General features: G+C 40.9%; 1 protein-coding gene across 4 annotated transcripts in view; it reads left to right on the top strand.

Annotated features, from left to right (window-relative positions):
• CDC42BPA (CDC42 binding protein kinase alpha) overlaps nucleotides 1-16,238 on the top strand; it is a 316,853-nt gene that overhangs the window by 242,323 nt on the left and 58,292 nt on the right. For all 4 annotated transcript variants that reach the window (XM_042926312.1, XM_042926311.1, XM_042926314.1 and 1 more), the window contains 4 exons: nucleotides 8,049-8,154; nucleotides 8,541-8,689; nucleotides 9,907-9,998; nucleotides 12,250-12,326. In XM_042926312.1, coding sequence (XP_042782246.1) covers nucleotides 8,049-8,154; nucleotides 8,541-8,689; nucleotides 9,907-9,998; nucleotides 12,250-12,326 — 424 coding nt within the window. The remainder of the gene's footprint in view (nucleotides 1-8,048; nucleotides 8,155-8,540; nucleotides 8,690-9,906; nucleotides 9,999-12,249; nucleotides 12,327-16,238) is intronic.

Below are 16,238 nucleotides of genomic sequence, written 5' to 3'. Positions count from 1 at the left end.
ACCAAAAACCTGCTGGTCCTAGGATACAAAATCAGTATACAGACATGTTGCATTTCTGTACACCAATAATAATGGAGCGGCAGACAGAGAAATTGAGGAGTCAGTCTCATTTACCATTGCACAAAAAATAATAAAATACCCAGGAATAAACCTAACCAAAGAGGTGAAAGATCTGTACTCTGAAAACTATAAAACATTGATGTAGAAATTGAAGAAAACACAAAGAAATGGAAAGACATTCCATGCTTATGGATCGGAAGAACAAGCATTGTTAAAATGTCAGTACTACCCAAAATAATCTATAGATTTAATGCAATTCTTATAAAAATACTGACAGCATTTTTCACAGAGCTTGAACAAAAAATCATAAAATTTATATGGAACCACAAAAGACCCCAAATAGCCAAAGCAATCTTGAAAAAGAAAAGCAAAGTTGGAGGCATCACAATTACAGGCTTCAAGTTATATTACAAAGCTGTAATAACAAAAACTATATAGACACAAATACAGACAAATATAGGCACAAATATAGACACATAGGTCAATAGAACAGAATAAAAAACCCAGAAGGGAACCCACAACTATACGGTCAGTTAATCTTCAACAAAGCAGGAAAGAATATCCAATGGAAAAAAGAATATCTCTTCAACAAATGGGTGTTGGAAAAGAATGAATGAAAAAGAATGAAAGTCCATGCAAAAGAATGGAATTGGATTACTTTCTTTTACACAATACACAAAAATAAATTCAAAATGGATTGAAGACCTAAATGTGAGACAGGAAGCCATCAAAATCCTAGAGAAGACAGGCAGTAATTTCTTTGACACTGGCAATAGTAACTTCTATATATGTCTCCTGATGCAAGGGAAACAAAAGCAAAAATGAGCTGTTGGGACTACATCAAGATAAAAAGCTTCTGCACCGTGAAGGAGACAATCCACAAAACTAAAAGGCAACCTACAGACTGGGAAGAGATATTTGAAAATGACATATTCTGTCAAGGGCTAGTATCCAAAATACATAAAGAACTTACAATACACCCCCGAAATGAATAATCCAATTTTAAAAACGGGCAGAAGACATGAACAGACATTTTTCCAAAGAAGACTTACAGGTAACCAGTAGACACATGAAAAGATGCCGAGCGTCACTCATCATCAGGGAAATACAAATTAAAACCACAGTGAGATACCATCTCATACCTGTCAGAATGGCTAAAATCAACAACACGGGAAATAAGTGTTGGCGAGGATACAGAGAAAAAGCAACGCTTGTCTACTGTTGGTGCAAATGCAAACTGGTGCAGCCACTCTGGAAAACGGTATGGAGGTTCCTCAAAAAGTTAAAAATAGAGCTGCCTTACGATCCTGAAATCACCCTACTAGGTATTTACCGAAAGAGTAGAACAATACTAATTCAAAGGGATATATGCATCCTATGTTTGCAGCAGCATTATCAACAATTAGCCAAATTACAGAAAGAGCCCAAATGTCTCTGGACCGATGCATGGATAAAAAGGATGTGGTATACATATACAGAGGAATATCAGCTATGAAATGGAAAGAAATCTTGCCATTTGCGATGACGTGGATGGAGCTAAAGAGTATTAGCTAAACAGAATAAGCCAATCAAACACAAAAACCATATGATCCCACTCCTATGTGGAATTGAAGAAACAAAACAAACGAGCAAAGGGAAAAACGAGAGAGAGAGAGACAAATAATGAAACAGAATGTTAACTAGAGAACAACACACTGATGGTTACCAGGGGGGAAGGGTGGGAGGGTTGGTGAACTAGGCGGCAGAGAGTGAGGAGGGCACTTGTCGTGAGGAGCGTCGGGTGTTGTAGGGAAGTGGTGTCTCACCACTGAAACTAGTGTAGCACTGTAAGTTCACAAACTGGAATTTAAACTAGAACTTCAACAAAAATGAGGCGATGCCCAAACAAGGTTTTAGGAGTTTGTAATATATGGTATTTTAAATGTTTCTGTTGGACAAAGTAACAGTGTTAGAACAGGTGCTGTTGTATGTAAGACCTCAGTTAGATGCATTTCTAATGGCCCCTTACTCTGCCCCCTCCACCTTTCCTATGAAATATCCCTCTTCTATGAAAGAATACCTTTTAGGGCAGGGAGACCTTGTTGTTCATCACTGTGTGCAGTGCTCACCATTGGCTCATCAGAATACATCGCTCTTTCTCTTTGAAATGATAGGACAAAAAAAAGTCGGAGTCATAGTCTAGTCCCTAAGAGTGATGTCTAAAACCCATTTCCTCACATCTGCTGCATTCTTCCGGTATAAATAGGCGGTAGGGTGGTCTGTAAAAGCTAGGACTTTGCCTTCAAGCAGCTTATAACATTTAAAAGTTTAAAAACTAATGTGACTGGATTTGGAGATTAGTTACAAGACTTAAATGTAAGTTGCTCTATGTATCATACAATATTGATTTTCCTATAGGAGTGTAGAAGAGAATCACCTCAGACTGGGGTGCTTAAGAAAGCTGGGGGTAATCAGTTGAACTTACAATGTATTTGCTGAAAACCCTGAGGTTAATAAAGAGTCCTATACTTAGGTTGGCTGAATTGGAGGTTCCATATAAAGCGATTGGAAATAAGACTAGTAAAGTTACCACCATACAGTTACCATGAATATTGGGTAAGAATTTGATCTTTATAAGAAGGAGAGAAGGTTTTTGCAAAGGATAATGGCATTGATTAGATGATGCATTAGGAAGGCAACTCTTTATAGTGGTGTTCAGGATGAAATAGAGGGGAGTTTGGGGGAAACTGAACAAATGGAGAAGACATTATGGGAGAAGAATCTATAGGATTCTTATAATTATGAATTAAGGACAAGAGATGATGAAGAATTAGTATTTCCAAAATTCTGAGTTGGAGAGATTAAGAAAATGATGATATCATTGAAATAGGAAAGCCAGGAGAAGGAAACAACTTCGAGGAAGATAAAGTCAATTTTGATTGTTTTCAGACTGGGCTCACCCTAAGACATCTGGCTACAGATTTCCAATATGCTTTTGGAAACATTCCAGAAAGGTTAAGGTTAAACATATAAATTTGGGGATTTAATTTCTAGTCAGTAAAGCCATTAACGTTGAGATCTTTCTAAGGAGAAAAGAAGGATAATAGTGAGAGCAGCATATAGGACACAGAGGACAACGAGGAAAGTGTTTTCATAATCAGCAGAGGGTTTCAGTAATAAAACTTTTATTTCCCTTTATTTACATTCACTCACGTTACTTGAAATAATCCTCATTCACTAATGTTCATTTGTGTGAAGTAATAGCTTATACTGATTACAACATACTACATTCCAGACACTGAGTTGAAAATTCACTTGGACAATATTCTTTTTTAGTTATCCCAACAGTCCTATGAGGTAGGATTATTATTCCCATTTCATAGGTAGGGATAACAGAGTTAGAAGGGGTAAATGACTTAGCCCAAGTCCCGGAGCTGATGAGCAGTGAGCTAGGATTTGAACCCAGAAATCTGTTTCTGGGTCTGACTCAGAAATCAAGTTGTTAGTCACCCTACTGTGTATGTCCTACCTCCCCAACTTTTTAAGGACCGTATTTTAGATATCTTCTCTGTCTCCAAGTACGTCCCCGCATAATAGTATTAATAAATATTTCTGGATTAATTACTGTAAAGAATTTGGGAGGAGAGGATTAGATATGCCAGAATAACAACATAGACTGAAACTGGACTTTTGTAGTTCAGTAGTTACTTTAATAAACTGTGGTTTCAGGGGCGCCTGGGTGGCTCCGTCGGTTAGGCATCCGACTTCAGCTCAGGTCATGATCTCACACTCCGTGAGTTCAAGCCCCGCGTCAGGCTCTGTGCTGACAGCTTAGAGCCTGGAGTCTGCTTCAGATTCTGTGTCTCCCTCTCTGTCAAGGGAGACAAGACAGTCAAAGGGCAAGACAGTGTTGGGCTGGGGGGAGTGAAATTTTAAGGATTTGAGGTTGGAAACAGATAGCAATGATTCTGAAAAGGAATTGTTGTAGGAGACCTGGGGCCCAGTGGAACTTAAGTGGCAGGAGTTTGTAACTGACCAAGTCTTTTTTTTTTTCTTTAAACCTTCCCTTCCTTAATTTTTTGTAGCCAATAAAATGGACCTAATTTTAATCAAAAGTTGAGACTTAACGGGAGACCACAGGAGTAAGGGAATGTGAACGTACTCAAGGTGTAAATAAAAACAAAATTACAAGAGATTGTTTTTTATTTAAAATGTTAAACAACAGGGGGTGCCTGGGTGGCTCAGTCGGTTAAGGTCATGATTTCATGGTTCATGAGTTTGAGCCCCTCATCCGGCTGTCTGCGGTCAGCACAGAGCCTGCTTGGGATCCTCTGTCCCCTTCTCTCTCTGCCCCTCCCCTTGCTCTCTCTCAAAAATGAATAAACGTTAAAAAAAAAAAAAAAGTTAACGTATCTGATTTCCAGAGTTAACGAAACACATTGGACTTCTTAAGTTCCTGGAATGTGCATAAACCCAGATCACTGAGCTGTGCTAGACACTGAAGCAGACTGCTGGACGCCCAGGAGCCATTTAAATGAGAATGTGGTTTTCTTTTTTTGTTGTTGTTAACATTTGTTTACTTTTGAGAGAGAGAGAGAGAGAGAGGGAGGCAAGAACGGGGGAGGGGCAGAGACACAGAATGGGAAGCAGGTTCCAGGCTCCGAGCTGTCAGCACAGAGCCCGACGTGGGGCTCGAACTCACGGACCGCGAGATCGTGACCTGAGCCGAAGTCGGACGCCCAACCGAGTGAGCCCCAGGTGCCCCGATAATGTAGTTTTCTTTATCGCCACCATGTAGGTGTCTTTTTTGTATTCTAGAAGGGGTCATCTTCCTTCATCCCCACTTACTCTTTATACTGTAGGTCAGATGATGAAATCAAAAGGTGGTGATCCGTTGCGGTGTCCAGAGTTAAAGAAATTTGAAGGAAACAGCTTCCTACATAGCGTTCTTACTATTTTCTAAAGCCATTTTCCTTTAAAAGGCAATGAAATTATATACATGGATATAGAGCCTAAAAATATGTAACTGACTCGGCGGGGCAACGTCTTACAGCGATTTTATCGCTTTTAGCATTAGATTCTTTTTCTGGTCCTCCAGTACAGCGTCCCATCTGAGAGAAGCAGATCCCTTGTCAGGGGCCTCTTTGAGATACACAGATATAGATACATGAATTTGACTCCTGGGGAGTTTAAATTCTAAAAGCCGCTAAAACAAAGTTCAAGGTTTAAATTCATCGGCTGTATGCATCAGATACATCTTGATTTACCTGAAATATACTTTCCTTATTACTATTCAGTGGCCTGAATTTTATTTATGAGAACAGCCAGCCTTCACAAAGGCAAATAGTGTTCCCCAGAGCGTATTAGAATACACTTGTAGACGTTGCAAATTTCAACTCCATTTTTTATTCCTTTGTGCAGTTACAGCTTTCTGTAAACCAGTGTTGTTCATTCTTCGTGAGCACGGTACCTTCTTTTGTAGATTTTCATCTGCTGGCAGTCCGGACCCTAGTCTTGCCCTGGTTTTGAAGGAGATGTAATAAAACACAAGCTTTCTCTTGATAAATTCTGAAATGTGGAGTGTGTCTTATTGAATATAATTTGAAAACATTTCCTTTTTTTAATGTTTATTTTTGAGAGAGAGAGAGAGAAAGCACGTGAGAGAGTGGGGGAGGGTCCAAGAGGGGGCAGTACAGAGGGTCTGAAGCAGGCTTCTGTGCTGACAGCAGGGAGCCTGATCCGGGGCTCAACCTCAGAACCGTGAGATCACGACCCGAGCTGAAGTCAGATGCTTAACCAACTGAGCCACCCATGTGCCCAAATTTAAAAACCTATCTAAGATCCTAAGAGTTGCATCAGTCAAGGTAGCCTTAAGACGGTTACGAATTTCAGTCAACTTTAACTGTTTCCCTTTGTTATTTTATTGACCATTTTAGAATACAGAGGAGCTTTTTTGCAAGATAACCCTGATTTTCACAGAATATTCTACTTTAAACTTTCTAAATGTAGTATACTTCAGTACATCTAAAAAGGGTATGTTTTGTTTTTGTAAGATAAAATGGCAGAATCCAATTAATGAGAAATCTTTTTTTTTTTTAATTTACATCCAAGTTAGTTAGCATACAGTGCAACAATGATTTCAGGAGTAGATTCCTTAATGCCCCTTACCCATTTAGTCTGTCCCCCCTCCCAAAACCCCTCCAGGAACCCTTTGTTTGTTCTCCATATTTAATAGTCTCTTATGCTTTGTCCCCCTCCCTGTTTTTATATTATTTTTGTTTCCCTTCCCTTATGTTCATCTGTTTTGTTTCTTAAAGGCCTCATATGAGTGAAGTCATAGGATATTTGTCTTTCTCTGACTAATTTCACTTAGCATAATGCCCTCTAGTTCCATCCACATAGTTGCAAATGGCAAGATTTCATTCTTTTTGATTGCTGAGTAATACTCTGTTGTATATATATACCACATCTTTATCCATTCATCCATTGATGGACATTTGGGCTCTTTCCACACTTTGGCTATTGTGGATAGTGCTGCTATAAAAATGGGCGTTTGTGTGTCCCTTCGAAACAGCACCCCTGTATCCCTTGGATAAATGCCTAGTAGTGCAATTGCTGGGTCGTAGGGTAGTTCTCTTTTTAGTTTTTTGAGGAACCTCCATACTGTTTTCCAGAGTGGCTGCAGCAGCTTGCATTCCCACCAGCAGTGCAAAAGAGATCCCTTTCTCCACACCCTCGCCAACGTCTGCTGTTGCCCGAGTTGTTGGTTTTAGTCATTCTGACAGGTGTGAGGTGATATCTCATTGTGGTTTTGATTTGTATTTCCCTGATGGTGAGTGATGTTGAGCATTTTTTCACGTGTCAGTTGGCCATCTGGATGTCTTCTTTGGAGAAGTGTCTATTCATGTCTTTTGTCCGTTTCTTCACTGGATTATTTGTTTTTTGGGTGTTGAGTTTGGTAAGTTCTTTATAGATTTTGGATACTAACCCTTTATCTGGTATGTTGTTTGCAAATATCTTCTCCCATTCCGTTGGTTGCCTTTTAGTTTTGCTGATTGTTTCCTTCGCTGTGCAGAAGCTTTTTATTTTGATGAGGTCCCAGTAGTTCATTTTTGCTTTTGTTTCCCTTGCCTCCGGAGACGTGTTGAGTAAGAAGTTGCTGCGGCCAAGATCAAAGAGGTTTTTTGCCTGCTTTCTCCTCGAGGATTTTGATGGCTTCCTGTCTTACATTGAGGTCTTTCATCCATTTTGAGTGTATTTTTGTGTCTGGTGTAAGAAAGTGGTCCAGGTTCATTCTCCTGCATGTTGCTGTCCAGTTTTCCCAGCACCACTTGCTGAAGAGACTGTCTTTGTTCCATTGGATATTCTTTCCTGCTTTGTCAAAGATTACTTGCCCATATGTTTGTGGGTCCATTTCTGGGTTCTCTATTCTGTTCCATTGATCTGAGTGTCTGTTCTTGTGCCAGAAAAATCTTAATACTCTTTAGAAGTCATGTAAGTGTGTGTGTGATTAATGTTAGATTAAAAGAGTATTATTTCTGCAGTTCAAGGGTGAAATTTTACCAATTTATCAGATATAAGTAATTTGAACTTTCATAAATGTGACCAGCTTTAATTTGTAGATAACTGAACAGTTCAGCAAACCTTTTCCCACTTGTTGACAGGCAGGAGTGCTGTGGGAGACCTTTTGAAAGAAGATATTTAAGAATATGTTTAAATTGGGTAAAATGGAAGATGGGCATCGAGGAGGGCACTTGTTGGGATGAGCACTGGGTGTTGTATGTAAGCGATGAATCGCAGGAATCTACCCCCAAAACCAAGAGCACACTGTATACACCGTATGTTAGCTAACTTGACAATAAATTATATTTAAAAATATATATATATATATGTTTAAATTTTTATCACTTTCATTTCTTGTAGGATGCTTTAAAAACGACCTATATCTCACTGAAGATTTTCTGTTTGTTTTACTTTTGTGCTTTGTCCGTATACGTATTGTATTCCAGGGTCAGTGATGAAAAGGACGCACGAGGGTATCTGCAGGCCTTAGCTTCTAAAATGACTGAAGAGTTGGAAGCTTTAAGAAATTCCAGCCTGGGTGCACGAGCAACAGTAAGCTCAGCGGTTTTGCGGGGAGAGTGATCACCTTGGGTGGGTCTGTCTAGGCTTTAGCCCACTGTGAAGTTTCTCCCAAGAAATCAACGAGTCCACGTCTTGGCCAGTTTGGGAAATCATGGCACATCACTGCCTCCCTGCAATTTGCAGTAGGTAGCCATTGTTGGTAATAATGACAAAAAATAAACTCATCTGTATGTGAATCTACACCTATTTCTGAATTCAATGAAAAATGATACATTGTCACAAGTCGCCTTTCGGCCCTGTTGTGTTATTAGAGAAGGTTAGTGCCTTTAAGTAGTTTCCAAATTTATTTGCACTCCCGAATTGGAATGTTAGGGATAAAATAGGACGGAGCTAAAACCAGTCGTATTATTTGATAGGATATGCCCTGGAAAATGCGTCGTTTTGCAAAACTGGACATGTCAGCTAGACTGGAGTTGCAGTCGGCCCTCGATGCAGAAATAAGAGCTAAACAGGCCATCCAAGAAGAGCTGAATAAAGTTAAAGCAGCTAACATCATCACAGAATGGTAAGCTTGGGGAATAGACTCTCCTAGAATCATTTTAAGTTGGTCTAGAAGTATTTGGGGGGAAAGTTCTATGTTTAGCCCCTACCTATCACTCTGCCATAGATCTTTTACAAATGAAGGTTCTCTTGATGATAAATTTAATAATGGTAAACATATCTTAATTATCACTGTTTTTGCTGTTCTTTTATGTAGTACAAAAAGTATATCCTCTCCACAGTCTGAGACAATTACCTGATGAATATTTTCCTTCAATCCTCATCACAACAGTAGAGCAAATTATACTCTGAAGAAATAAATGATACAATGAAAATCTTAATTAGATGGGATATAAACATGGTTCAAGAATAAGTCAGAGAAACAATAGAAAGTTCTGGTCACAAATCAACATATAAATAGAAAAATGCATTTGGTGCTGGAAAGCAAAGTCCCAAAGGCATTCGATCGTGAAAAGAAATATGGTCCCATAAATTCAGTTTCTAACGGTGTGAAGCCTTTTAGTGCTTCGACTGTAATCACTCATATTCCGAATCGAATCGGAGCTCAGGCACCCCAGCTGAATTATAAACTCTTGTTATGAATAATCCAGACATAAATTAAGTACGCGTTGCTTAAATGTGCTCGTGTGACACCGAAAACGGGAGGGAACGCTTTCCGGAGCCGGCGAGTCGTCTCGATCCCAAAGCGCCGTTGGGTGCGGTTCCCCAGGTTCTACCTGGACCGAGCGCGCGCCGCCTTCTCCCGCCTGGGACGCGGGACCGTGAGCAAAGCCGAAAACTGTAGACACGCTCGTGAAAACGCTCCACTTCTGTGGCTCTGTGTAAAAGAGCCTCACCAAATTCTAAATTTGACCTGTGGTTTGAGGACATTTTAAAATTGAATCATTTAGCTCCAAGTCAGCGTCTTCTCCGAAAGGCCAGATCCAGGGTGTCTCAGGCTTGGTGGGACATGGGGTCCCTGCCTGCTCAGCCCGCTGTCATAGAGCGAGAGAGGCCGTGGACCGTCCGTGAACGGACGGGCCTGGCCGTGCTCCCGTAACACTTTATTTGCACGAGAGCAGGTGACAGGGCCGATTCGTCTGCCCTGCAGTGGTTCGCACTTCCCCGATTTGCCGTGACTGACACGGAAACCAAGAAACTCCAACCACGTACTTACTGTAGGATGGCTCCCTAACCGGCGATAAAAATAATGACGTGTTTCCTTTTTTTCCCTTATTGAAGTAAACTGAAAGACTCCGAGAAGAAGAACTTGGAGCTACTGTCAGAAATCGAGCAGCTAATAAAGGACACTGAAGAGCTTAGATCTGAAAAGGGTATGAGAATGTGTTTTGCATCAATCAGGGCTGCTTCTGTTCTGGATCCGTTCTGTCGCACGAGCGTCAGCGTCTTGCGCGGGTCGGGGAGTTATTCACACAGCAGCACTGGCGCTCACTGGTGGATATGTGTATGCTCACGTCACACACCTCATACACACACGTGCACTAGCCTGGTCTCTGAGTCATTTTGTTGTGCTCAATATGCATTGTTTAAAAAATTTCGTAGTAACAGAAAAACTCACTTTGCCGTAATTTGGACCGTTTTTCCATAGCCACGGACTGTTACACAAATAATATTTTTGTGATCGGAAAAAACTATTATTTTTATAATATACCTTACACTATTTTCAGATGTTGTAGGGGGCTTCACTCCCGGGGTAGTTGAGGGACAGTGTATGAAGTAACCAAAGATTAATCTGGTGTTAAAAGGCAGTTCAGGGATGAACTGTTGGGGCACTCCATTGCTTTCTTCCATGTCTGGCTCTTCAGTTGCCTGCCCTGTGGGATTTCTCAGGATCCATTCCCATTTTCCTGAAGGCATTGCCTGAGCATTAATGAGTCTTAACATGAACAGGAACTCCCGAGAGCTCGGGAGCTCCATTACAGGGACTTCCTCAACTTTCTTTCCATAATGTGGGCATTCAGAATGTGACGATGTAATACAAAGACATTCAGAATGTTATTTTCCCAGTGAAGGGATCCTCTTACATCCAGTTATTAGAAATCCACCATCCTGACAAAGTCCGTATTCCTGACCGAATAGTGGACGAATTAACGGCTTTACGTTATGCTTCCCTCTAACTTCTCGGTCGTGTGACGCACGCTGATGGTTGGGTCTCTGTATCTGCCTTTAAAGTTGTGGAGGAGAGGGTATCATACACGTGAAGGATTTGACATGAAAAAAAAAAAACCCGAAAAATAGCAGATGTTCAATACATTTTTTATTGATGGCATTTCCTAGTGAACAAGAAAGGAAGGAACCCAGAAAAAGCGGATTAGGAATTCAGATTGAGCACAGGGCTTCTCACCAAAATGAGACTCAAGCTGAGTTTTCAGACATGAATGGTGGAAGGGAGCTGCACTATTTAGTGAGCAGAAGACAAAGAATATATAAGACGTGTAGGACCTGTAGCCCTGAAGGCAGTCTGTACAGAAAAGACACCAGCGCAGAGTATGACTCTGGTGTCATTGGTGGCGTCATTGTTAGCATGGATCTAAACTTGCGAAAGAAGTAACTCAAGTCTATCGCTCTGCTTTATGAAGACACGTTAACCTGCCCCTTGTACTTGGATTTTGAACATTGCAGAATAATCAAATTTCACTTTATGTTGTAACATAACGTACTCTACTGCTTAAATAATATAATGTGATATTTACATAACGAGGGCGAGATGGTTTTTTCTGCGTGTTTACTAGTATATGCCAGTATCTGGACAAGGTTTGGCACCTAATGGGCTCTCAGTAAATACGTATTGATTGGATGAATTTCTGAACGTAGTACATCATCTGGCATCCGTGGTATATTGCTAGAGATTATTGTGAAAACCACACAAATTAGTGGATGTAACTTCCTAAGGGTATGGAAATCAAAACGGTGTGCTTGATTGCTAGCATTTATCATTGCCTGTATATTTTAAGAATTATTTTGGAAATTACGCATTTAAAGTTAATGTCACAGTGAAGAAATATGTGGAAACTTTTAAAACTTCATCTGAGAAAACCGAGGGTTTGAGTGCCTCATTTCGTCAATAAAACAATACCTGAAATCAGACTGAGGCCTTGACAACCGATTTTTCATAACTAAATACATTTGTTGTATCACTACTTTACTTTCTTGTAAGAGGTCATGTATATTAGTGTATACTCTGTGCAGTAAGAGTGTTTCAAAACAGAAACCTTGTTTGGTGATAAATTAGCTTAGAAAAAACAGAACCATATTTTAAAGAGTCTCTCAACCCTACCACGATTTAATGTGTTTTTATAATGTACTCTAAGGGAAAAGAAAGAAATTCGAGAACTCAAGTCAGGAAACAAGCGTGTCATGGAGACTGATAATAATCAACTGTTAAGTGATATTTCAAGAAACATTAATACGGTTTTTTTTAAAAATGTAGAGTTAATAGGACTGATCAGCCTTAAAATGAGGTCGTTTGTGAACAGCTCTTAATAGATTCAGACAGGAAAGGTTATCCGTGAGAATGAGTTTAAATTGTTCTAGTTTTAAAAAACAGTTGCTGCTGTCTTCTAGGTATAGAGCACCGAGACTCACAGCATTCTTTCTTGGCATTTTTGAATACGCCTACCGATGGTCTGGATCAACTTGAAGTAAGTACTGAACCGTGCAAGTATTCCTTGTGGTCAGTTTCAAATTCAGGTTGTGATTTAAAATTCGTTGGCGGTGAAACGGTTTTATCGCTTCCCACATAAAAGGACCTAGAATCTTCTATAAACAAAAGCCTATTAAGAAAGGAATATGTTCTGTATTCTTATGGAAATGGTGATCACATGTATATGTAAGAAAAATCTAAGAAAGGTCTAAATATGAGCATCCCAAGATTTAAAAGAAATTTCATCCCTTCCCCTGGGAGACAGGAAAAGCAGAACAAATCCTAACTTTTGAAGTAATGTTGACACTTTTGTTTTTTCTCCCAAGCATAGAGCCACAATTAAAAAAAAAAAACAAAAAACGGTGAAAAAGGTCAATCTCAGGATAGAGCAGTGCTGGTTCTAGCTCCAAGTCAATTCAAGTTTTTTTAGGAGTTTACAATAGGCATACTTTTTGTACAAGTATTACGTGGAGAGTGTTAGGAAGATTCCATAATAATGAAATAGTGACTGTATGCCTGTCAGTTTCTGCTGCTTAAATTCTTTGCGGGGGGGGGGGGGGGGGGGGGGGAACAAATTCATAAAGTATATTTTCGTCCCAGAAAATTCACGTTAGTGATTATACCTCTATTAAACAAATAATCTTGTATCTCTGTGCAGAGCACTGTTAAAGGTGCCGGAGTTTAAGTAGTGGCCAAATAGACCTCGCCCTGCTCTCCTAGAGGTTACGTTCCAGTGGGAACAATTAGAGGCAGAGAGATCCCGTTACTCCTCAAGTGTTTCATTTAATTTGATTATTAATGATCTGCCGTGCACTTCACCGTATTACGTTTTGGGTACAATATATGCATTGTATTTCATCGCTTTGGGATAGGGATCAGCTTTTAAAAGTAATTACTGGAGTTCTAAGTTTCGTGAGCAAGTGACAATGACTGCTTTTCTCATTTGTTTGTTTGAATTAATGTCATTTGCCTTTTAATTGTTTTACAAGATTTTTGATTTATTATTTGTTCTTATTAAATTGCTTCATCCATATTTTCTATTTTTTTTATTGCTGTATTCGTTAAATAGGATTCCTTTTCTTCTTCCTCATCTTCACTGATTGATTTTTTGGATGACGTAAGTCTTTGATTTTCAAACCATCAGTGAATTGAATTGAAGAGTTTTGCCTAGTAATGCATTCAGTTTTAGAATGATCACACCTGGTAATTTACTTGTGAGACAAAATTTGCTTCTTTCTTGTCTGAAATGAAACAAAGGGTTTATTTTTATTAAACATCAGGAAGTGGATATGTACTTTGAAAAATGCTTTGGCCGTCAGGAATCTGGATTCCCTTTCTTTGCAACAGTTCTGAAGACTGGAATGCTTATTTGATTATTGTCACTATGTGGATAAATATATAAAAGTGCTCGTTTTTCTTTTTCATGGCAATTTCTGTTTCACATTCCCCTTTGCAGCATTTTGCCATTTAATTTTTATGTTAGTTAGAAGTAAACGTCTGGTAATAAAATCAGAAAAAGTGACGTATTAAATCTTTCAGTAGATTTTATTGTAACATAATAATTGAGTACAAATCAATTTTTAGTGCTGACAGAATTTCTCTTCTAATGTGGAAAGTGATTTTAGTTAACATATGTGCTACATGCACTATAAATTGACTGCATTATCATTTTCTCTCCTAAATTAATTCTGTAGATTTGATCATTTAGAAGTCCCTAATGTCTTCACTCTCTTTACTGAAATGCCACCTGTCCGCGTTCTCTCTGTTCCACATTAAATGGCACAAAAATCCCTGTCATAAGGCATTTTGTTGTCCTGTTGAACATTTAACCTTTCTAGAAACTGGAAAATAGAATGGGTTCAGATGCAGATGTTCTGCGCAGAACCCAGTTTTTAAACCTGGGGCAATTTTTATGTTTTATCTTTTGTGTTCTGTTAAACATAATTCTTACATTCAGAAGAGTACTTTGCATAATTTTCCACTCAAGAAAACTCTTGATCTAGGCTTAAACATTTTTTTAACTGATTTTTTTTTCTGCCTTTGAAATATCATACCAAAGTGTACTATTTTCCATTCTGAATGGAAACTATTTCATCATTCTTGAGACGGTCCTAGTTCACTCTACACTGTGATAAAAAGAACTCTCTTGATGTACAACAGTATTTCATGTTACCATCTACTGGATGTTTGTACTAAAATACTCAAGATGTTATTTCCATAGAAACATCATTCACTTGAAAGAGAAAGACAAGGAAGTTTGAATAAATTCTTTTAATGGTTCCTTCCGCTAGAAAACCATTTCCTTTCTCTTTTTCTAACAAACCCTTCTCCCCGCCCCCTCCCCTCCCACACAAAGCTCTGAATGTAGAACACGGGAACCCGGGTGTCCTGTGGCCGACGGGCCTGCTACAGGGACGCCCGCATGGCCCCGCTCTGTCCGCTGCCACCCGGCCGTAGTGAGGAAGCGTCCCGCTTTGACGTTCCTCCAGAACTCTCTTGTCCTTCACCCACCGGCGCTCAGCCTGAGCTCAGTTCACACGGACCACCGAGTCTTAAACCGGCACAAAGGAACCCCTGTTACACAGCGAAAAGGAGTTGAGTTCACACAGGCTGAATCTTTCTGATCCAGGCGCCAGCTCTTAAAAAGCGTGGTCTCTGCTCCCGAGGTTCCCCTTCCCGCTTACTGGGTAAGCACGTAAGGTGGCCCCAATCCTGCCTCCACCACCTTCCAGGTGTGTGGCTGGGAGCAAGTTACCCAACCTCTCTGCGCCCCAGTCTGCTGGTCAGAAGAACAGGGGTAATAACAGCGGTACCGACTCGTAGGTGGTTTGAGGACTTAAGGGAACAGCGAACGTGAGGCCCTCGCCCTGCTGTTGCCTTACTCGTCATAGGCCGTTCACCCCCTTCCCGAGTTCCTTTAGCTTCCTTTCTTGTGCAGGAGTCCGTTGTCGCCTGAATGTCGCCTTTAGCCCTCTAACCACCTTTCCACCCCCACCCGCGCGGGTCACCGCACCTTCCCCCTGAATCGTCAAGTAAGGTCACCGCTGCGCGGTGATTTTTACACGTCAGGGACAAGGCCAGCAGTCAGCTCCCATTTTCAAACGTGGTTTGTCTTCTTCATATTCTATGGCCGGAGGCTCTTTCTGGTTGATGAGTACGACTGCTCTTCCCAGAGTCCTCATTCCGTTCACCCTCGAGGCCGTGGGAGGATGAGATTTTTGAAAACCGGCGTCCGGTCCTTGGCACGCTTGCGCTCAGCAGCCGAGACGCGAGGCGTGAAGCTTCAGTTCTCTTCGGCATTTGGGATCTTAAGGAACAGAGTGAATTGTGATCTTTGTGCCCATGCTCCTCGGAGTGTTGTGCGGGGCCGCCCCCGACAGCAAGCAGACTCTAACCCTCAGCCACCCCGCGCGACTCACCCTCGCGTCCCTCTTCTCTGGCGTCGGCCTCATTGCTGCAGAAGGGAAGCCGGGCACGCCGCGGACCCGGAATTTGAATCGCAGGCAGGAACTCGTGGGTTTAGGAAGGGGTAAAGCTGAGGTGGAGCAGGATTGCAGAAAGCAACTTTTCTTTGGCCTCCGCACGCCATCGACCTCCTCGTCTGCTCGCCGAGGCCTAGCGACCTCGTTCTGCCCTCTGGTTTTTTAGAACCAAACCACCGGCCCCTCCCCGCCTCCAGAATCACCTTTGACTTCCTTAAGTTCAAAATGCAAGCGAATGCTAGAATCTGGGCACACTCAGAGCAGTTTCCTTTTAAGTTGCACCGTTTACACAGGTCTTGCTACGCGTAGAGTTCCCAGTAAGCGCGGCCTTGACGGCGGAGAAGTGTACGGAGGTTCCTTCCTTCCCTCTGATTCGGGTGAAGCACCTGCTTTTGTGACTCAGGAGAACTCAGGTGGTTGGGCTTCCC

This window comes from Panthera leo, chromosome F3 (genome assembly GCF_018350215.1).
Source record: "Panthera leo isolate Ple1 chromosome F3, P.leo_Ple1_pat1.1, whole genome shotgun sequence".
NCBI classification, from domain to species: domain Eukaryota; kingdom Metazoa; phylum Chordata; class Mammalia; order Carnivora; family Felidae; genus Panthera; species Panthera leo.
The sequence above is the reverse complement of the archived record's forward strand: the minus strand, read 5'-3'. Positions and strand labels throughout refer to the sequence as shown.